Consider the following 23,611-nt stretch of genomic DNA (forward strand, 5'->3'; position numbering starts at 1 on the left):
CGTAACTAGGCAAGAGAATGCGAATCGAAGACTCCCGATCTCGTTACTCCAGTGAACAAGACGTAGGGCCAGCGAAATTCCAGGATGACCTAGCGACCGCACCTCGTTATTGACACAGAAAGGAGTCGACCCGTCCCTCGCCTCTCTCGCTCCCTCTCCATCTCCCTCTCCCCCTCCTTCGCGCTTTCCCATTCCCCTCTCCCCCTTTTCCTCCCCCCCCCCCCCCCCCCCCCCCCCCCCCCCCCCCCCCCCCCCCGAGAGAGAAAGGGGAAAGCGAGCGAGAGAAAGAGAAAGGGGAAAGCGAGCGAGAGAAAGAGAAAGGGGAAAGCGAGCGAGAGAAAGAGAAAGGGAGAGAGGCGAGAGAAAGAGAAAGGGAGAGAGGCGAGAGAGAGAGAGAGAGAGAGAGGCGAGAGAGAGAGGCGAGAGAGGCGAGAGAGAGAGAGAGGCGAGAGAGAGAGAGAGGCGAGAGAGAGAGAGAGGCGAGAGAGAGAGAGAGGCGAGAGAGAGAGAGAGAGAGAGGCGAGAGAGAGAGAGAGGCGAGAGAGAGAGAGGCGAGAGAGGCGAGAGAGAGAGGCGAGAGAGAGAGAGAGAGAGAGAGAGGCGAGAGAGAGAGAGAGAGAGAGAGAGGCGAGAGAGAGAGAGAGAGAGAGAGGCGAGAGAGAGAGAGAGAGAGAGGCGAGAGAGAGACGAGAGAGACGCGCGAGAGAGAGACGAGAGAGAGGCGAGAGAGAGAGACGAGAGAGAGAGAGAGAGAGAGAGGCGAGAGAGAGAGAGAGAGAGAGAGAGAGAGAGAGAGAGAGAGAGAGAGAGAGGCGAGAGAGAGAGAGAGAGAGAGGCGAGAGAGAGAGAGAGAGAGAGGCGAGAGAGAGAGAGAGAGAGGCGAGAGAGAGAGAGAGAGAGGCGAGAGAGAGAGAGAGAGAGGCGAGAGAGAGAGAGAGAGAGAGCGAGAGAGAGAGGCGAGAGAGAGAGAGAGAGAGGCGAGAGAGAGAGAGAGAGAGGCGAGAGAGAGAGAGAGAGAGGCGAGAGAGAGAGAGAGAGGCGAGAGAGAGAGAGAGAGGCGAGAGAGAGAGAGAGAGGCGAGAGAGAGAGAGAGAGGCGAGAGAGAGAGAGGCGAGAGAGGCGAGAGAGGCGAGAGAGGCGAGAGAGGCGAGAGAGGCGAGAGAGGCGAGAGAGGCGAGAGAGGCGAGAGAGGCGAGAGAGAGAGAGAGAGCAAGAAGGAAAACCTTCTGGCCCCGATTTGGATTCAACATGCAAATGAGGGTCTTGAAAAACATCCCTGCTTTTAAAAGGAGTTAAAAAAATTAAAATAAAATAAAATATATATATAGATGAAATAACCCCTGAAGCTGCATTGAGAGTGCACAGCGGATACAGAGGGTTTCTTTACACCAGAACCACACACAACACCGCTCTTCCATTATCTGAAGCTTCAGCTAGCTTATGACGAGGCCCCTGCCGGCATAATGTTCAATAACGAAGGGGGTTGCTATGCTGTGTTTCAATATCCTATAGGGAGGAGTTCTCCTCGCCTCGATCGGGGAGATAATAGGAATACTGCAGAACGCTATTGGTCCTACGTTTGATTTTGAACCGTGGCGGCCGACTCCACCAAACCGTTGTACTGAACGCCTGTAGCCCTGTTATCCAGGGTTGGGCATGATGAACATTGAGATAAATGGATTGTATTACCGTGTGGACGCCGGTATGCAATGCCACTGCTTCTGAAGAAGCTTGCTGTGCTACCGTATTCAATTTGACCGCAAGGAATACGGATATTGTTCTTCTTTCAAGAGTGTTTTACATCATCTCCACAGTGAGTTACAGTATTGCCCTGCTGAGAGAAAGACCCCCCACCCCTTTTCCCAAGCCCCCCCTCCCTCTTTTAATCCATCAGTGCACATAGCAATGCGTTTCGTTAGCGTAGCTGCCGGGGAGGATAAGAGGGGGGGGGGGGGGGGGGGGGGGGGGGGGCTCAATGGGGATTTGGGGAGCAGGGAGTGAGGGCGGAGGAAGGTATCTTAATAGGGACAGAAGCATTTGGTCAGAGAGATAGAGGGCTCCTATCAGCCCGGGGTTTAAAGCCTGCTAAGTCTCTCCCCCTCTCCTCCCTCCCTCCCCCTCTCGCACCCCCTCATGCTCAAACAGAGGCTTCATTAGTTCACTCAGAGCAAAAAAACGGGAAAACCAGCTGACCCCACGTCCCTGATCCCAGCTCTCCCTCACAGAGATCAGTGCAGGATCAACACACCACAGCCAGAGGAGCGGAGCTCAGTCACCAGTGGCCGATTCACATTAAAATTGCTGTAGCATTTTGCATCCATTTCCTAACCCACTGACTAGAAAGTCATAACGACGCGCAGGAGGTAACGTGTTCTCATAATACTCCTCCAGCAACACAACTGCACCACCTCACTGGAGACCGTAGCCAGACAAGGACATCGGGAATGGCTGGGTGGTCTACGGCTTTTCCTCCCGTCTCCATGTAGTAAAATGACAACATGGAAGGAATACCCATTAGAAGAATTTACAACCCTGTATAGCCCCTGTCGTTATCGAAAGACCCACAGCTGGCCAGCTAAACGCCTGTTCTTATCTCCACCAGCCTGCCTGGCTGGCTAGCGACCGTTTGTCTTTTCTGAGGCAGCTGTAACCATAGAGATACACTGAGTATAGCAAACATTAGGAACCTCTTCCTAATAGTGAGTATGCGCCCCCCCCCCCTTTCCATCTACACTGATTGAAGTGGATTTAACAAGTCACATCAATAAAAGGATCATAAGCTTTCACCTGGGTCATTCTATGTCATGGAAAGAACAAGTGCTCTATATTTTTTGTGTACTCGGCGTACAGGCCTACGGGTGTATGTGTATCTGTACAGCGCCTGCGGTAGGAGTGACAGTTGCGGCGGCTTTACCTACACGCACACGACACTCAGCTAGCTGACTTGCACTGGAGGACAGGACGGGAGGTCACGGCTATGATCAACTATCAGACGTGCACACGGATCTTGTCGTCCGCCCCTCAAAATAAGTCGGAAATGACTGATCTAGCTGGTACCTGACGATCAGTCACTAAAACCTGAATTTTCAGGCATTGATTGGTTGACTAGACCTGGAAGCTGGCCCCCTGACCAAAGCATTGCAGCGTGGTGTGTGTGTGTGGGGGGGGGGGGCTATGGGCGAGCCGACACCACCGTGGTCGCGTGGCGGCTGTGTGACATGGGAAATCCTGTGAACCACCTGACACCCCCCCAGCTATGACCCGCCATATGACCCAGGAGCAGGCAGCAGCAGCTGACTCAAAGCCCAACGAAGGACACCCTGACCTGGGGACGGGTGGGTCTGCCACCAGCCTCTCTGGAGGGTCCAGCACGGCACCGAATCTGAAAACAGGCTTCATGGCATTTCACTGGCACACATCCGATGTTTGGATCTTTAACTTCCCCTGGCTGGGACTGGGTGAGCCTGCTGAGAGGAGAAGTTATTCTGCACTCCTTCAAAACAGTCACGCTCCCAGATGAACTTTTTCAAAGTGAGAGAAGTCAGCTTTTTCCCCCCAATGGGATTCTTTGAAGTCGTGGGAGCGATGCACTGCTATCAGACTGACAGACAGCCCTCAGAAGTGAACCTCAATTTTGTTCAACCCTCGTTGCGTTCCATCCACACCCCATCCGCAACATCATCATCTTCTTCACTCTCTGTCCACCCTAGCTCTCCCAGCTTCCTCCCTCTCCTCCAGAATAAGTGTGCGAGAGAAAAACCTGAACTGGACTCTATCCGGATGAAAGTCTACAGGTATTGTGCTGGAGCGGAGCCAGGCTGATTGCGGGAGAAGCAGAGACAGACCCTGGAACTCCAGATAAGTCAGGGGAGAAACTTCAGAGCGACAGAAAACACATCAAAACTACATTAGGACTGAGAGATAGCGGAAGGGAGAGAGAAGCAGAAGAAGATAGGAAGAGGGAGAGGGAGAGAGATACGTAGACAGCTGGAGCTGTAGAGATTAGGGTTGAAAGCAGCGCTCTTTCCCCTCTCCACTATCTCCCTCGCTCGCTCGTTTGACGTGCGTTTGCTCCTGCAGTAGCGGGAGATTGGTGGAAATAGGCCTTCAGACAACGCCATTACCCATAAACAACCGCATCTGTCTGGGGGAATTAAATGGCCGCCGAGCAGAGCAGTGGCGCTCATCCCCACCACTGCTGCGCGTGCATGTGTGAACGAAAGGTTGCTGGTTTGAATCCATGCGCCGATTAGGTGAAACATCTTGCCGATGTGCCCTTGAGCAAGGCCCTTGAGCGAAAGCTTCTTCTAAATGACTCAAATGTCAATTCAATTTGCAGATTTTGCACACATGGAGAGGACTGTTTCTAGAAAGGATTCAAATATATTTAAACAGAGGAAGGGGTAAGGGGTTGTGTGTGTGTGTGTGTGTGTGTGTGTGTGTGTGTGTGTGTGTGTGTGTGTGTGTGTGTGTGTGTGTGTGTGTGTGTGTGTGTGTGTGTGTGTGTATATACTCACTCCATCATGGAGGGGGGGATGGTGCAGCAGTCCTGGATGGCGGTGAGGGGGGACGTCAGGTGGGCTGTGTAGGACGCCTCCACCACCTGCTTGTTCCTGTTCACCACGTCCAGGTAACGGTTAAACTTCTCACGGATCTTCTTCGCAAGCTACAACCAATCACACACACACACACACAGTTGGATATATTCTGTATAGCACACATCATACGTAAGGTTCTCCTCAACATGGTGGAATTACTGATGGAAAACATAACAGCACACACACACACACACACACACAGGAAAATAACCTCACACTCAACGTCAACAAAACAGATGATCGTGGACTTCAGGAAACAGCAGAGGGAGCACCCCCCTATCCACATCGACGGGACAGTAGTGGAGAGGGTAGTACGTTTTAAGTTCCTCGGCGTACACATCACGGACAAACTGAATTGGTCCACCCACACAGACAGCGTTGTGAAGAAGGCGCAGCATCGCCTCTTCAACCTCAGGAGGCTGAAGAAATTCGGCTTGTCACCAAAAGCACTCACAAACTTCTACAGATGCACAATCGAGAGCATCCTGTCGGGCTGTATCACCGCCTGGTACGGCAACTGCTCCGCCCACAACCGTAAGGCTCTCCAGAGGGTAGTGAGGTCTGCACAACGCATCACCGGGGACAAACTACCTGCCCTCCAGGAAACCTGCACCACCCGATGTCACAGGAAGGCCATAAAGATCATCAAGGACAACAACCACCCGAGCCACTGCCTGTTCACCCCGCTATCATCCAGAAGGCGAGGTCAGTACAGGTGCATCAAAGCAGGGACCGAGAGACTGAAAAACAGCTTCTATCTCAAGGCCATCAGACTGTTAAACAGCCATCACTAACACAGAGAGGCTGCTGCCTACATACAGACTCAACTCCAGCCACTTTAAAAATGTAAAAATGTAAAAATGTATCACTAGCCACTTTAAACAATGCCACTTCATATGTTTACATACCCTACATTACTCATCTCATATGTATATACTGTACTCGATACCATCTACTGCATCTTGCCTATGCCATTCTGTACCATCACTCATTCACATCATTCATATATTTTTATGTACATATTCTTTCATTCCTTCACACTTGTGTGTATAAGGTAGTTGTTGTGGAATTGTTAGGTTAGATTACTCGTTGGTTATTACTGCATTGTCGGAAGTAGAAGCACAAGCATTTCGCTACACTCGCATTAACATCTGCTAACCATGTGTATGTGACAAATCAAATTTGATTTGATTTGACACGTTTAGTATGATTATATTTTAGTTGAGTACCTATTCCCTTTTATACAAGATGGCGTCTTAAAAGGAGGACTGAGTAAGGCCAAAATGTCAAATACATGTAAACAATCCTTCCCCCAAAAAGACCATTCTACAGATTATATTGTGAAAACCCCCCCAAGTCATGGTGTTTTTTTTTTTGCCCTGGTTTTGTGAGAAATCACTCAGAAGGAAAAATGTAGTTCATTAAAAAAGGGGGCAGATAATTGAATAGTGCTGGTTAGTGTTCGGCCTGACGAGGCCCCTCTCTGTCCTGTGTTAGTGTGTCAGCTAACGCTAGGCATACATTACAGCTCTCAGAGGGGGAGATATGGCTGACTGCACGCATCTCAGAGCCTCTTTCAAAAAAAGGGTTCCCACCTGGGGGACACTAATAACGAGCGCACTAGCAGCTCCTCACAACAGGTTCCTGTTCCTACTCTGGAGCCAATGAAAAACCCCCACAGGGAACCAACCTCGTTAGAACCTACAGGACCGTGGCAACTCACACCCACGCATTCAAGCACAGGCTACATAGCCTGCGTAGGATAAGATAAGCTAGAAATCAACACAAACAAGCACTGATAACTCAAACTCAGAACATACAGTAGGCTTTAACAAGACTCAAAGACTCAAATCAAGTCACTACATTCACTCACTGCCTGGAGAGAAGAAAATAACAACTTGGGAGAACCACCGCTACCGGCAGCCGGTCTCCGCTACCGGCAGCCGGTCTCCGCTACCGGCAGCCGGTCTCCGCTACCGGCAGCCGGTCTCCGCTACCGGCAGCCGGTCTCCGCTACCGGCAGCCAGTCTCCGCTACCGGCAGCCAGTCTCCGCTACCGGCAGCCAGTCTCCGCTACCGGCAGCCAGTCTCCGCTACCGGCAGCCAGTCTCCGCTACCGGCAGCCAGTCTCCGCTACCGGCAGCCAGTCTCCACGTCTGTCCACAGCCAACACTGCCCAGGCCAGGAACAGGAGAAATGTGCTGTGACCCATTAACCGAGCTACACCCAATCAGCCAGTCGCTGTTCCTATTAATCCGCAGGCCCAGCCACTTCTCCTATTATGTCATAATACAGGGGCCAGCGGCGTCACCCTGAATTACAGGGCCACCCGATACGCGAGCCCAAAGACGGCACCGTATTCCCTATATAGTGCACTACTTTTGACAAGGGCCCATAGGGCTACAGTCAAAAGTAGTGCACTGTGTCGGTAGTAGGTTGTCATTTGGGACGCGACCCAAAATACTGTTTCACCCCCCACCCCTCCCAGATTGGGCCGGACCAGCAATTAGGCCCAATGTGGACTCACTATTAGGCGCGTCTCAACCACTGTTGAGCTGTCCGAGTGCCTTCACAGCCCAGTGTGGACTCATGAATGGGTATTTCTCAGTCTTAACCAGAGGAACTACAGAGAAACGAGAAACCAAAAGACCTGCAAGGCACAGGTTTTGTGATTTAGGACTACTTTTCCTTAGCCAAAACCACCCTCCTTCCTTCCCCCCGCCCCCTCCCTACCCACAAATCCCAACCAACCACCCGACTACCCCGGCCTTACCGCTGACTCCTCCCACCTTCACTATAACACGTTGGGCTCTGTGGTTGCTGTAGCCCTGACCAGGCAGTCCCAGACCACGCAGTTTCATTGTGTGGCTCTGGTTCAGAACCGTTACGGCTAGGTCTGGGTTAGGGAGGAGAGCTGTGACCCGTGTCAGTACCAGGGTAGACTGGGAGAATGTTAGAGAATAAAATAGACCATCAAGGTCATTCCATGGAACTGATTTTATTTTTTATTTTTGAAACACAGAAACCCCTCCACTAGCCCTGACTGGCCTTTTACATAAATGTCACCATCAGACTACTGCCTCCACCTCTAGTCTACTGAGTCCCTGGGGGCCCAGGCACACTGATAGACAGACTGGGCTATTAGACTGGCGTGACCACCTCGTCCTCTGGCTACACACACACACACGTACATACAACAATGTGTCTATCTATAGGCCGTTTTGACCTCCGGCTAGCTGCCCATTGTCTGCCGTCTCTCTCGTTTTGCTGATTCCATCTCATCTCCCCAGAGGACCAAACAACAGACAACGCTGAAGACTTCTAATAGGAAATGTCCACTCCGCTGTCTGGCTCTGTCCAAGCGGGATATCTTCTTCATTTTGGTCTGAAATTCATTTCCTGATAAGAGAGCAGTAACCTGATAAGAGAGCAGTAACCTGCACAGTAGAATTACTGTAAAAACACAGGCTAAACCAAACAAACACCTAGAATCATGTTCATTACACTTTAAACATTTCTGGGATGAGTGGAGATGGCCAGCCTATGTCATTACTCAGTGGCAGATGTCCTCACCCTGCTCCTCTCCTGGCTGAGTAACGAGAGGGAGATAGTGAAGGGGAGCCAGGGTGCCAGTCTCAAAGCCGGGCTCTGTCTCTCTGCCTGTCTTTGTCAGTCTTTTTTCCTTTGGGCTTCCTCCCCACTGTGGATTCAGCTCTAATTGGTGCTGTTTGGCTGCCATGGTGCCAAAGTGTCATTTCCCACCTGCCTCCTACCCGGGGAGAACCATGCCAGCAATGCCAGGGCTGGCACCGTCTGGTCTTGGTAATGCTAAATTGGCAAGAGTCTTAGAGGCATGCAATTGCTACAGAGACACTGTTGTACATCTTGTCAATATTTCTGATGAATTCGAACAGCTTAAGAATCATTCTTTTAAAAAACTTACGATGGATACATGGGAAAAACCTCCAGCCTACCTCCAAGGAAACGGACAAGAAGGGAACATTTTTATCAACCAAGGTATCTACTGGTCGGATGAATTTAGCATGGTTTCTTAAAACCGTAAAAAATATATAAAAAAATAAACATACTGTAACTAAATGTCCACACACAAGGGGTGGTAACCTACACAGTCCACAGATGGATACTACCGGAGCCATATACTGTTCAATCGGAAAGTACTTCAACATTGTGTTAGTCTTTCTAAAATAGATATTTTTTTTCAATATTATCCCTCAATCTACACATGATACCCCATAATGACAAAGCAAAAACGAGTTTATAGAAATGCTTGCTAATTTATTAATAAAAAACTTAAAATATGGAAATATCACATTTACATAAGTATTCAAACTAATTGCTTAGTACTTTGTTGAAGAACCTTTAGCAGCGATTACAGCCTCAAATCTCCTGGAGTATGACGTTACAAGCTTGGCACAACTGTATTTGAGAAGTTTCTCCCATTCCCCTTTGCAGATCCTCTCGAGCTTGGTCAGGTTGGATGAGGAGCGTCACTGCAGAGCTATCTTCAGGTCTCTCCAGAAATGTTAAACCGGGTTCAAGTCCAGGCTCTGGCTGGGCAACTCAAGGACATTGAGAATTGTCCCGAAGCCACTCTTGCGTTGTCTTGGCTGCGTGCTTAGGGTCGTTGTCCTGTTGGAAGGTGAACCTTCGCCCCAGTCTATGGTCCTGAGCACTCTGGAGCAGATTTTTATTAAGGATCTCTGTACTTTGCTCTGTTCATCTTTCCCTCGATCCTGACTAGAATCCCAGTCCCTGCCGCTGAAAAACATCCCCACAGCATGATGCTGCCGCCACCATGCTTCACCGTAGGGATGGTGCCAGGTTTCTTCCAGACGTGACCCTTGGCATTCAGGCCAAATTTTGGTTTCATCAGACCAGAGAAACTTGTTTTATGGTCAGAGACCTTTAGGTGCCTCCAAGCAGCCTGTAAAGGACTGGCTTCCTTCTGGCCACTCAACCATAAAGGCTTGATTAGTGGAGTGCTGCAGAGATGGTTGTCCTTCTGGAAGGATCTCCCATCTCCCCAGAGGAACTCTGGAACTCTGTCAGAGTGACCATCGGGTTCTTGGTCACCTCCCTGACCAAGGCCTTTCTCCCCTGATTTCTCCATTTTGCCAGGCTGCCAGCTCTAGCAAGAGTCTTGGTGGTTCCAAACTTCCATTTAAGAATGATGGAGGCCACTGTGTTCTTGGGGACCTTCAATGCTGCAGGAATTTTGGTACCCTTCCCCAGATCTGTGCCTCGACACAATCCTGTCTCAGAGCTCTACGGACAATTCCTTCAACCTCATGGCTTGGTTTTTGCTCTGACATGCACTGTCAACTGTGGGACCTTATATAGGCAGGTGTATGCCTTTCCAAATCATGTCCAATCAATTGAATTTACCACAGGTGGAATCCAATCAAGTTGTAGAAACATCTCAAGGATGATCAATGGAAACATGATGCACTTGAACTCAATTTCGAGTCTCATAGCAGAGGGTCTGAATACTTGTGTAAATAAGTGTACATCTGTTTTTAAATTTTTAATACATTTGCAAAAATGTCTAAAAACCTGTTTTCACTTTGTCATTATGGAGCATTGTGGGTAGATTGATGCGGGAAACATTTAAATGTAATCAAAGTTTAGAATACGGCTGTAACGTAACAAAATGTGGGAAAAGTCAAGGGGTCTGAATACTTTCCGAATGCACCGTACAGAGAGAGTTAGGCCAGGGTTTAAGAACAGCCGCCATGTTAGCGCCCATATTGACCTTCATTCTTTGAAATGTTGGTTGATGTTGGAGGCGCTCTCGTATGGTTACAACTCCCTATGAAATGACCCGCGGTAAACCAGCAACAGAGCTGCGAACTTGATTAGCATTCAGGATCAGTAGCTGTGGGGCAGAAACAGATCTATCAAATGGACCTATCGATTAAACTGATCCAGAACCAAGCACTGTACTGTATATTATACTGAGCCAGTGGAAATAGTAGTAGCCAGTCTACCAAACCATGCAGTCGAAACATCACCGACCACTGCAGTGCAGGAATGGGCAGTAAGCGAACAGTGCCAGCTTATTTGCTCTGCCAACAGTGACCAGACCCATAAGAACACACACACACACACACACACACTGCTTCCAAATCCCAAAGTATTGAGATATTAACAAATGTTGTTGTTTTGTCTCTGTACTCCAGAACTTTGGATTTGAAATGATACAATGACTGAGGTTGAAGTACAGACTGTCAGCTTTCATTTGAGGGTATTTTCATCCATAACGGGGGAACCGTTTAGAAATTACAGCACTCATTTTAGGGGACCAAAAGTATTGGGACAAATTCACTTGTGTATTAAAATAGTCAAAAGTTGAGTGTTTCTTAACACTTCCACATTAAATGTGGATGCTACGGATGACTACGGAAAGTCCTGAATGAATCGTGAATAATGACGAGTGAGAACGTTAGACGCACAAATATCATATCCCCGAGACACGCTAACCTCTCGCCATTACAATTACAGGGGAGGTTAGCATTTTTGGAGGGACATGACATCTGTGCGTCTGTAACCTTCTCACTCATCAGTATTCACGATTCGTTCAGAACTATCCGTAATCATGGTAGCATTTGGATTTCAATGTAGAAGTGTTCAGAAACATTCTACTCTTATAAACTAAAGTAGCCTCTTTATTGCCAACCATGGGAGTGCGCAGATGATATCTCGGTATCTAACGCTGCATTAGAGTACAGGTAGAGGAGCCATGTTTCTATTCAAGCATCTCCTAGTCAGAGTGAAGCCTTCCTGCACTGACACTGTGTAGTGCATTAGAGACTGGGGGAGGGAAAAACAAAAGACAACTTCAAAGCCAATGAGACGGCAGCTGTAGAATTTTAATAAGCCCTCCTTTCCTCTGATGATGGCTATGTGTGTGTGTGTGTGTGTGTGTGTGTGTGTGTGTGTGTGTGTGTGTGTGTGTGTGTGTGTGTGTGGTGTTTCTGCAGCACAGACAGAGTCACAAGCACACATACTGTGCAAATACACACACACACACACACACACACACACACAAGCACCCGGTGACTCACCTGCTGTACCTCCGTCTCTCCGTTTGAGGTCTTCTCTGTGTACACAAACGAGTTGAAGATTCTCTGCAGAGAGAGAGAGAGAGAGAGAGAGGGAAACATGGTTAGTATGCTGTAGAAAGACTTACTGCAGTCGTTAATTTAAAAAAAAAACTAAATCACTGCACACAGATGCAAATCCACACGGGATTTCTTCTGATTGCTTAAAGGCCCACTGCAGTCAATTTTTTTTATTTCCCTGTGTTTTCAGTATATTTCCACACTATGAGGTTGGACAAATACTGTGACATTTAAAAAATTTAAAAAAAAGGTATAATTCCCTTTTAATGTAAGAGCTGTTTGAAAAGACCACCTGAAATTTCTGCCTGTTTTGGTGGTATGGGGTTTTGGCCTTCCATGGTAACATCGCCATGCGGTAAATTATTTAATAGACCAATAAGAAAGAGCTCCAAACCTCTCTGCCAATAACAGCTGGTCAAATGCTGCCTACAGGCTGACTGACTGCAAAACAACCTGGACCCATTCAACATGTTCGGTGTAGGCAACAATACACATCATCCACAAATCCTAAAAACACGTTGGACCTTGAAGCAATAGTAGATGTCCTTGAACGACCACGAGCACCAACACAAACTCAATGAGCCCTCAAGAAAACAGTTAACACCTGCACTGGTATAGGTTGGTATGCTATGCATGCTATGCATACCAATACCAACCCATACATACATAAGAACCCTCCAGACGAGCTTCAATGCCATTACAACTCTCCTTCCGTGGCCTCCAACTGCTCTTAAATACAAGTAAAACTAAATGCATGCTCTTCAACCGATCGCTGCCTGCACCCGCCCGCCCATCCAGCATCACTACTCTGGACGGTTCTGACTTAGAATATGTGGACAACTACAAATACCTAGGTGTCTGGTTAGATTGTAAACTCTCCTTCCAGACTCACATCAAACATCTCCAATCCAAAGTTAAATCTAGAATTGGCTTCCTATTTCGCAACAAAGCATCCTTCACTCATGCTGCCAAACATACCCTCGTAAAACTGACCATCCAACCGATCCTTGACTTCAGTGATGTCATTTACAAAATAGCCTCCAATACCCTACTCAATAAATTGGATGCAGTCTATCACAGTGCCATCCATTTTGTCACCAAAGCCCCATATACTACCCACCACTGCGACCTGTACGCTCTCGTTGGCTGGCCCTCGCTTCATACTCGTCGCCAAACCCACTGGCTCCAGGTCATCTTCAAGACCCTGCTAGGTAGCACGCGCTCCAGCAGGTATCTCTCTCTGGTCACCCCCAAAGCCAAATACTCCTTTGGCCGCCTCTCCTTCCAGTTCTCTGCTGCCAATGACCGGAACGCACTACAAAAATCACTGAAACTGGAAACACTTATCTCCCTCACTAGCTTTAAGCACCAGCTGTCAGAGCAGCTCACAGATTACTGCACCTGTACATAGCCCATCTAAAATTTTGCCCAAAAAACTACCTCTTCCCCTAATTTATTTATTTTGCTCATTAGCACCCCATTAATTACATTTCTAATTTGCACATTCTTCCACTGCAAATCTACCATTCCAGTGTTTTACTTGCTATATTGTATTTACTTCGCAACCATGGCCTTTTTTTTGCCTTTACCTCCCTTATCTCACCTCATTTGCTCAAATTTTATATAGACTTATTTTTCTACTGTATTATTGACTGTATGTTTGTTTTACTCCATGTGTAACTCTGTGTTGTTGTATGTGTCGAACTGCTTTGCTTGATCTTGGCCAGGTCGCAATTGTAAATGAGAACTTGGTCTCAACTTGCCTACCTGGTTAAATAAAGGTGAAATAAATCAAATAAAATACTGTTACACACAAAACACACACCCAAGAACACAACTTTTTAAGCAAGCTTGTCTCCTGAGTACCACACACACACACACACACACCACACGCCCCCCCCAAACATCAGGCACAACATTTAGTGCAAGGTGGAGGCACACTAAAACAACAGTTAAATAAATGTTGACTTAAAGTGGCAGGTGTTTCACTGTAAGCCTCTCTGCTGCTTCACTAAACACACACACACCACCCCCCTGTCCAGTCCTGTCCACACATACTGTAGGACACATTACAGAGCAGAGGGGCACCAACTACCCAGCATGCTTCACTCCACTCCGCCCGCCAACGCAGAGTTCACTCCACTTTATTGCATTACCATGGTAACCAACCACCCCACCCCCCCAATAAAAAGTAGATGTCAAAACAAGCGGTGATTTATGGGACCTCACACAATCAAGAGGAGACTTGTCACGCTGAACTAGGTTCCTAAATATCAACACAAGGAAAACCTAAAAAGCCGGCTGTCAGGTAGAGAACAGTCCTGTCTGAGCTGGTTTTATTCTCTCTACTGTCGTTAAAGTGGTAGGCTTCGGTCGACACTGGGAGGTATGTGTTCGTAAAACTTGGGGGAAACATAGACACACAAAGACAAAAAGATGCACATTTCACCCACAGTGTTATTTAGAAAACTACCCCAACCTATTCAATTGTGAAATAAATCACACAAAGGACAAAAACAAACGGAACCACCACAGCTAGCTAGCTAGCGTTAGTTAGCTTAACACTGTATCGTTGGCTGGTCTCCCACCGTGCAGGCCGTTTGTTTTGGGATTCCTCCCTATACCCTGGGCGGGGGGGAATGCCTCAATCTCTAACCAAATACGGCTCACCCTGGCTGGGCCACCGGGCCCAGTTGATGTGACGCCCCTATATTCTGTCTTATACCTAAAGCTTGGGGTGGCCTCTTCAATGACCAAACCCACCCACGGCCTAATTTGCCCAAATTAACTAAGACGTATTCACCTTTCACATAAGATTTACATTTATATGACCCCCCCCCCCCCTCAAAATGGCCCATTTTTACCACGTTCTTGCTGAGATAAGCCTTCTATACATTCCATGCCACGCTGGCGACGAGTGGGAGGGGTGTGCAGATGTGGGTGGGCGTCTATTTGAATAAATCCAGGGTAAATCCATTTGAAATCAATCACTTTGACAGCATCCCTTTTGATTTAAACCAAACTTTCCATACATGTTTGCACGTTGAAGAAGTGGCCAGACAGTGACTTTTTGGACCTGAATGCCAAAACATTCAGGAGATAAAAGGTGCTCAAACTTGACCCGTTTTACATACGGGAAATTCCAAGGTAACGGAATTACGCTTTGACTCAGTTTTTTTTTTACTTTAAAAGGTTTGAAAACAAAAAAAACATTGATTTCAAAAGTTTAGAAAACCATACAACTATGTACAAGGTCTACCGTAATTTCCGGACTATAAGCCGCTACTTTTTTCCCACGCTATGAACCTCGCGGTTTATACAATGACGCGGCTAATTTTTTTTTTCTTTTTTTTTTCACAAGATTCATGCCGCCAAAAAACTGAGCACCGTCACATAATGTGACGTAAATCGAGCGCGCTCAAACTTGCCATCATTCTGATTACGGTAGTCATTTTGTCACCCTCATCATGGCAAAGACACGGAGAAATGCATATGATGCAGCTTTCAAGTTGAAGGCGATCGATCTGGCTGTTGGAAAAGGAAAGAGCGCTGCTGCACGGGAGCTTGGCCTTAATGAGTCGATAAGACGTTGGAACTGTGCAGATCCGACTGAAAGCCATAACAATCGCCACCGCAATGAAGTTTGACTTTCTTGGTAGGCTACTGTTTACTGCTATTTATTTTTGTTACAAGCCGTGTTTCGTTAAAGCCTATTTATTTTTGTTACAAGCCGTGTTTCGTTTAAAAGCCTATTTATTTTTGTTACAAGCCGCGTTTCGTTTAAAGGCTGTGTAAAGTTCATTTGTTTCAATGTACCGGTAGGCACTTGCGGCTTATAGACATGTGCGGTTTATTTATGTACAAAATACATATTTGTAAAAAATTCAGTGGGTACGGCTTATATTCAGGTGCGCTTAATAGTCCAGCAATTACGGTACTTAATTTCCACAGAAACATTTTCGAAAACTAATTTAGTGGAAGAACTGTGCAGATGCAAACTTTGGTAACGGAATTACAGTCAAATCTTCCTCAGGTTTTTATATGTCCACGTTTTCCAAAAACTCTTAAATATATGCTCCGAATTAAGACTCAAAGATGTCTGCAGAAATAATGGTGTATGAGCTATGATATGGCACCTTGAGTTTAAATAAATATCTTTTGGTTATTGAACTATGTTATGTGAAGTGGATTCACACCCGGTAACGGAACTACATTCTGGTTCCCTGATCTGTACTACACCGAAATGCATAATGATGGTTATGTCATTCTTAAAGTTTCACAAGTTTGGACAGCATAGTAGAGTGCAGTGCAGTACAGTGCAGTACAATACAGCACAGTAGAGTACAGTACAATAGAGTACAGTATGGTTCAGCACAGTACAATATATTGTCGTCTACTCTACCGGGGTGGCAGGTAGCCTCGAGGTTAGAGCGCTAGGGACAGTAACCAAAAGGTTGCTGGCTCTGAAAAACAAATATGTTGCTGTGCCTTTGAGCAAGGCACTTAAGCCTTATTGCTCCAGGGGTGAGATACAATGGCGACCCTGGCCATGACCCCACTCCCTGTGGGTGTCTCAGGATGAGTTGGGATGGCGACCCTGGCCATGACCCCACTCCCTGCGGGTGTCTCAGGAGGAGTTGGGATATGAAAGAGAGAATGAGAGAGACAGAATGGCCGGAAGAGAGGGGGGTGTCCAGACCGACTGTTTTAACACTTGGTTAGACCACCAGACGACAGAATTTGCTAAGAAAATCGCTATGAGCTGAACATAACAGTATGCCAGCGGAAGGGATCACAGTAGTAGGTGACCCAATTGTGGTTTGTGACTGATTTCTCATTGTAGCCAATTCAGTTGGAGTAATTGCATTTCAGATTTTTGGGTAATTCCACTACCATAATCACTATAACTAATGGGTAGCTCTACCATTACTTGTTACTTCTGTGAACTTCCATTATCCTCCCTCTAAATTAGAAAACACCTTAAAGATGTGCGTTTTTGGTAACGGAATTAGAAGGCACAAAGCAGTATTTCTTAAACTTACTGAAGGTAAAAATCTTTAAAAAAAAAAAAATCCAAATGGTTATCCAGAAATCAGCCTTTACTTATGCCTAATGTTTAAGGCGGCAAAGGGTTGAAAAATGTATCTATGCCTTAATTTACCAAAAAATAGACGTTCAATAGACACCCAGTCCGTTCATCTTTCCCTCAAACCCGACTGGTCTCCCAGTACCTGCCGCTGAAAAACATCCCCACAGCATGATGCTGCCACCACCATGCTTCACCTTAGGGATGGCGCCAGGTTTCCTCCAGAAGTGACGCTTGGCATTCAGGCCAAAGAGTTCAATCATGGTTTCATCAGACAAGAGAATCTCGTGTGGCCTACCACTTCGCGGCAAAGCCGTTTCCATTTCACTTCATGACTGAAGAGTAAAATAATCCACTTTGTTACGCTACATAACGTGATCGCAAAATGTTCTGATCAGTGCGGATAAATGAGCCAACTAGATTAATATCATCATGAGCAGCACTCATCTCAATTTAGCTAACAATTCCCCAGCCTAACTTTTTTACATTTTTAAATTTAACTAGGCAAGTCAGTTAACTTCTTATGGCTGGGGGCAGTATTGAGTAGCTTGTAAGGTGCCCAGAGTAAACTGCCTGCTACTCAGGCCCAGAAGCTAAGATATGCATATAATTAGTAGATCTGGATAAAAAAAACACTCTGAAGATTCTGAAACTGTTTGAATGATGTCTGTGAGTATAACAGAACTCATATGGCAGGAAAAACCTGAGAAAAAATCCAACCAGGAAGTGGGAAATCTGAGGTTTGTAGTTTTTCAAGTCATTGCCTATCGAATATACAGTGTCTATGGAGTCATATTGCACTTCCTACGGCTTCCACTAGATGTCAACAGTCTTTAGAATTGTGTTTGATGCTTCTACTGTAAAGGAGAGGGGAATGAGAGCTGTTTGAGTCAGGTGTCTGGCAGAGTGCCACGAGCTCAGTCTCGCGCGCTCCCGTGAGAGTTAGCTGCGTTCCATTGCATTTCTACAGACAAAGGAATTCTCCGGTTGAAACATTATTGAAGATTTATGATTTAAACATCCTAAAGATTGATTCTATACTTCGTTTGACATGTTTCTACGAACTGTAATATGACTTTGTCTGAACTTTCGCCTGGACTTGCCCATGCCTCCTGAGTTTGGATTTGTTTACTAAACGTGCAAACAAAAAGGAGGTATTTGGACATAAATGATGGACTTTATCGAACAAACATTTATTGTTGAACTGGGATTCCTGGGAGTGCATTCTGATGAAGATCATCAAAGGTAAGTGAATATTTATAATGCTATTTTGACTTCTGTTGACTCCACGACATGGTGGGTACCTGTATGGCTTGTTTTTGTGTCTGAGTGCCGTACTCAGATTATTGCATGGTGTGCTTTTTCCGTAAAGTTTTTTTAGAAGTCTGACACAGCAGGTGGAATTAAGGAGAAGTTTATCTGAAGTTCCATGTATAACACTTGTATCTTTTATCAATGTTTATTATGAGTATTTCTGTAAATTGATGTGGCTCTCTGCAAAATCACCAGATGTTTTGGAGGCAAAACATTACTGAACATATCGCGCCAATATAAACTAAGATTTTGGGATATAAATATGAACTTTATCGAACAAAACATACATGTATTGTGTAACATGAAGTCCTATGAGTGTCATCTGATGAAGATCAAAGGTTAGTGATTAATTTTATCTCTATTTCTGCTTTTTGTGACTCCTCTCTTTGGCTGGAAAAATGGCTGTGTTTTTCTGTGACTAGGTACTGACCTATCTGACATATTCAGATGGTGTGCTTTCGTCGTAAAGCCTTTTTGAAAATCGGACACTGTGGTGGGATTAACAAGTTTATCTTTAAAATGGTGTAAAATACTTGTATGTTTGAGGAATTTTAATTATGAGATTTCTGTTTGAATTTGGTGCCCTGCACTTTCACTGGCTGTTGTCAAGTTGATCCCGTTAACGGGATCTCAGCCGTAAGAAGTTAAGAACAAATTCTTATTTACAACGACGGCCTAGGAACAGTGGTTTAGGAACAGAACAGCCCCTTGTTCAGGGGCAGAACGACAGAGTTTTACCTTGTCAGCTCCAGGGATTCGATCCAGCAACCTTCCGTTTACTAGTCCAACGCTCTAACCACTAGGCTACCCTGCCGCCCCATTGTAGCCTAACAGATTCAATGAAAACTAAAATATGACATTGAGCACAGTTACAACGCACACAACAATGCTGACAGTTTAAAAATAGCCGACAAACCACAGCCAGAAAATAGAGAATCCTCAAATCATCCAGGCTGGGGATAGGGAGCGGACACAGGCGGTGAAGCATTTTCATTAGAAGGCTGTGACCAGAGAAGGTTGTGGTGGAGTGGGGAAAATAAACCTATTAGCAATTCAGTCAGCTTCAAAGGACAGTCCGGAGCCTTGAGCCACAGTCATTTCGGGTTGGACTGGTGAGGGAGGGAGTGGGTTGGGGAGGGGGAGGGTTGGGGGTCAGTCACAGAAAACTACAGGATTTAATCCTCTCTTTGGTGCGGACTGATCAGTGTACCAGGGTTTGGGAGATCCCCGTTGGTCTGTCTATCGGTCTGTCTGACACCCTGAAGGGGTGATGGAAACATGGACGCATTGCTTCGGTGTGGTGCACCAAGTTCCCCCATACTGTGCCTGCATGTGTGTGTTTGGGAGTATATATTCCACGTGCTTCGCAGAGGGAGGCGATGGTGGGAGCCCAGGGGGTGGGATGGAAGGACAGACGACTCAAGCGTGGTACAAACATCAAGAGATGAAAAGACAGACAGACAGCCTTTAGGAGGCTGAGATAGACGGAGGTAGCTGCTGCATCCTGCTGCTGGTACGCTGGTTCTCTCCTTGCCATCCCCACTCTCAGAAACGCTTCGCTCATTGCACTAGAAAGGGCTAGAGCCGGGAGTCAGGCAACCCTAGTTCTGCCTCCGATGTGAAGGTTTTCTTCAGGCTCTCTACACATACTATAACACAGATTCCCTGCTATCCACCATTTTGATTGTAGGGTTAGTTTCCATATTGCAATGTATTTGTTACTTGGAGCATTTTATCTCTATATGCCGATATCTTGGGAGTACTGGAGAAACCAAAGGGTTCACTATTGGGGAGAGCAAGTCCAAAATGCGACATTTCTAAAACCTCAGAAACATGTTCTAGTTTATTAAATGTCTGCATTTCAATTCAGCGCCACAGATTAAGACAACATTTTCTAATGAAGTGACTGGGCCGTCCCTGCTTGTCTGCAAAATACTTGATGTAATCAATTTCAATTGTCAATCTTAAGTATGAAAGCACACAGAATCTCACTGCCGATAGGAGTCCGTTCCTTCTCTTACTCGAACAACAGCGTTACCACATGGGAGCAAACAACAAAAAGCTAAAAGTTTGCATTTTCTCCGTACATTAACGGATGAGCCAGTCACAATTTGTATTTATATATTTAACAAGGCAAGTCAGTTAAGAACAAATTCGTATTTACAATGACTGCCTACCGGGGAACAGTGCGTTAACTGCCTTGTTCAGGGGCAGAACGACAGTTTTTTTTACCTTGTCAGCTCTGGGATTCGATCCAGCAACATTTCGGTTACTGGCCTAACGCTCTAACCACTAGGTTACCTGCTGCCCCGAATGCAATGTAGGCTATGGATAGTAGCTAGCTAAGTGGACAGATGCAATGCACACAATACTAAATACTTCCTCCAAGATAACTAGCTACAGTAACTAGTATTGACATAATTAAATCACAATGGATTAGCTAGTTTCCATGAAACAGCTGCCTGTGTTAGCTGCCGAGTTAGTGCAGTGTCCTTAGCTAGCTAGCTATGTTGTGCTAGCTAGTCAACATGCTAACGTTAGCTAGCTAAACATTTGGCTATGGGCTGGAAATGGCAGTATGGAGAATGAACTCACTTGATTCTTTGACATTTTGCTAGGTGTCAACAAGGAATTTCTACAAAATAGCTCAAGATAGCTTGAAATCTAAACCATAAGCAATACGCACGGATATGCATTGCCAAACAACGCCATTGCAACGTTCTGGTGTGGAGTGATTTCACAAGGCTGAGTGAATGGCTGACGACTTCCAAGGTCTTTGCTGTGTGAACACAAGAGATTACTTAGCACCTCTGAACAGAGTGTCGGCAGTCAATGTCGGCAGGCATTACTAACAACCCTACCGATGTGTCTGAGCTTTAACTAACGAACCCTCTGACCCTCAGGCTACATCTCTAAATCCACACCCCCTCGTCTCGGCACTGAAGAGGGAGGCTTTTGGGAACGGTGTGTGCGTGTGTGTGTGGTGTGTCAAATCACATTTTATTGGTCGCATACACGTATTTAGCAGATGTTATTATGCGGGTGTAGCGAAATGCTTGTGTTCCTAGCTCCAACACTACAGTAATATCTAACAATATACAACAATCTAAAAGTAAAATAATGGAATTTAGACATATAGAAATGTTAGGACAACGTCGGAGTATGGAGTAGTGTGTACGTGCGTCGCTATGCAGAGAGGGAAAGAAAACACAGCAAAATGAGTTCACATGCAATTAGTTCCACATATTTTTTCTGTATTGTTGGAAATATGCCTCAGTTGTCATGGTACTCTGACTGAACCATAATAAATGACAGGTCAAGTGGCTGTTTATTGGAGAGAAGGAAAAAAAACACATCTACAACTCAATTTAGGTCGAAAAACATGGTTAATCACAGGAATACTGGAGGTCCAGTACGAGTACGTCTGGTAGAGTAATGACTCTAGTTCGTTGCTACGCTAACCTACTGTGGCATGGCCTAAAACATTGAAAGCCCATAAATCACACCATGCCATTCCAAGGCCTCGGGCCCAAAGAACCGCTCCGACTAGCCACATACGATGGCTTCTCAGCATGGGGATACCCTCATTAACCATCATGTTAAGAACCTCAGTTATAGAACGGAGCATGCAGTAAACAGCAATACAGGCACCCTGCAAAAAAAAAAAAAAAAAAAAAGGCTCCTAAAAATATAACCATAGCAAAAACCAAGATATATCATGATCACATCCATGTAGCAGCCTAGACTAGCCTGCGCTTTAGGCCTGATCTCTACTTTGGTGAACTCTGGAGGGGCCTCCCTTCCCCCTGCCTCTCCCTCCTCCCCCAGTCAAGGGAGAGAGGCCTGTCAAGAGTGTGCGGTTCTGAAATAACAAACCCCCTTTTGTGCAAACAGCGGGGCCATAGAGAGGCCGGGACACCCAGCACAGAGCAGATCCCCTACACTGATCCCAGACATGTCCCAGCCTCCCAGGCCCACAGCACAGACACTGTTTGCTGCTCCACTCACTGCTCCAGTAGACAGAACATAATGCTTTCCACATGTGAGGGAGAGAGGGGGAAGGATGGAGAGAGGGAGAGAACAATGACAACAGTGGAGGCTGGTGTTTTATTACAAACTTTCACTCTCCACACCTCTCCCCGCAGCTACACCTCTCCCCGCAGCTACACCTGCTTATTGTAAAGTGTCCAACTGAGAAATAATGTGCACAGGGAAATGTCATTCCAAATCAGAAACAAAGATAACAATTATTTTTGCTTGTAGATTGTAACTGAATTTCAACAGAAAAACGGGGTCATAAATGTTGACCCGAACAAGATCCATGCATTCTTTCAAGACACGGGGATTTGTCTAATGAGGCGAATAAGCTCAAGGTCTATAGGAACAGAGAAAAACAACTAGAATCTTTCCCTAGCCCTTCACTACATACGACGACAGACACAGACCGACAGACAGACGAGAGAAGGGAGAGAGAGAATGATCAGTAAACATGGAAGGGGAACGCCAACTGCTGTGCCAAAATAACAGCTCAGTGTTCCATCTACCTGGAGTTCAAATGTACTTTTTAAAAAGTCTGTCTGGACATCCTATAAGGCCGTTTTACGTGTACACAGACACACAAACGAGATGAATTGTTCTCTGCTCCCGTCCCCCAAAAAAAGCACATTGTGAATTTGTGAGTCGTAAGGCTGCTTTGCTGCAGTGGCTGATGGGAGAGTGAGAGCAGCGGCGCCTGCGTCTGATCTCATCCTTCTGAAGGTGTTAGAAATCGCGAGGTGAACCTTGCCTCTGCGCCATCGCCGAACTCTGAGCTTCAAAGAGAAATGCACTGCTCGCAATAGGGCGACAAGTGGAGAGAATGGAAAACGAGAGAACCAAGAGAGAGCTCACATCTCCGTCTGACATTCCCCGTGCTCATCCATCTCCCCCCAGATGGATCACAAAGCCCCCGCGCTCCCTCACTTCCTGCCCCACAGACAGAGCTCCGGACTGGGCGGGGGCCAGGACTACCCCCTCTGCCCCGGTGTCTACTGTCGGTTACCATGCAGTCTGGAGCTTTGGGTGGAGGGGGATCCAATCAAACCCAGATAGCAGCAGTGCTGTAGAAGGGGGCCAACAGGGAGGACTTGGCTGGTTGTAGTGGGTGTAGGCCAGGGGGAGCCGAGGGCTGGTTGTAGTGGGTGTAGGCCAGGGGGAGCCGAGGGCTGGTTGTAGTGGGTGTAGGCCAGGGGGAGCCGAGGGCTGGTTGTAGTGGGTGTAGGCCAGGGGGAGCAGAGAGGTGGATGTTGGGTTGGTGTAGGCCAGGGGAGAAGAGGGGTAAGACAGATGTGGGGTTGTAAAACTGGAGCCGAGGTGTGGAGAAGTGGAGGGATTCTACCTCAGCCTGGGAATTTTCCACCCTTCCCCCTGGGCTTGCCATTTGAGTGGGAAGAAGAGCAGACCTAGCCCTCGTACTGTAACCAAGGGCTTGT

General features: G+C 46.6%; 1 protein-coding gene across 1 annotated transcript in view; it reads right to left on the reverse strand.

Annotated features, from left to right (window-relative positions):
• Positions 1 to 4,513: 4,513 nt before the first annotated feature.
• The window catches only part of LOC120052117 (VWFA and cache domain-containing protein 1-like), a 43,840-nt gene continuing 24,742 nt past the window's right edge, over positions 4,514 to 23,611 (reverse strand). Inside the window, exons 2-3 of the mRNA XM_038998966.1 lie at positions 11,684 to 11,746; positions 4,514 to 4,666 (exon numbers count right to left, since the gene is read on the reverse strand). Coding sequence (XP_038854894.1) covers positions 4,514 to 4,666; positions 11,684 to 11,746 — 216 coding nt within the window. The remainder of the gene's footprint in view (positions 4,667 to 11,683; positions 11,747 to 23,611) is intronic.

The sequence above is a fragment of the Salvelinus namaycush genome, chromosome 8 (assembly GCF_016432855.1).
Source record: "Salvelinus namaycush isolate Seneca chromosome 8, SaNama_1.0, whole genome shotgun sequence".
Classification (NCBI taxonomy): domain Eukaryota; kingdom Metazoa; phylum Chordata; class Actinopteri; order Salmoniformes; family Salmonidae; genus Salvelinus; species Salvelinus namaycush.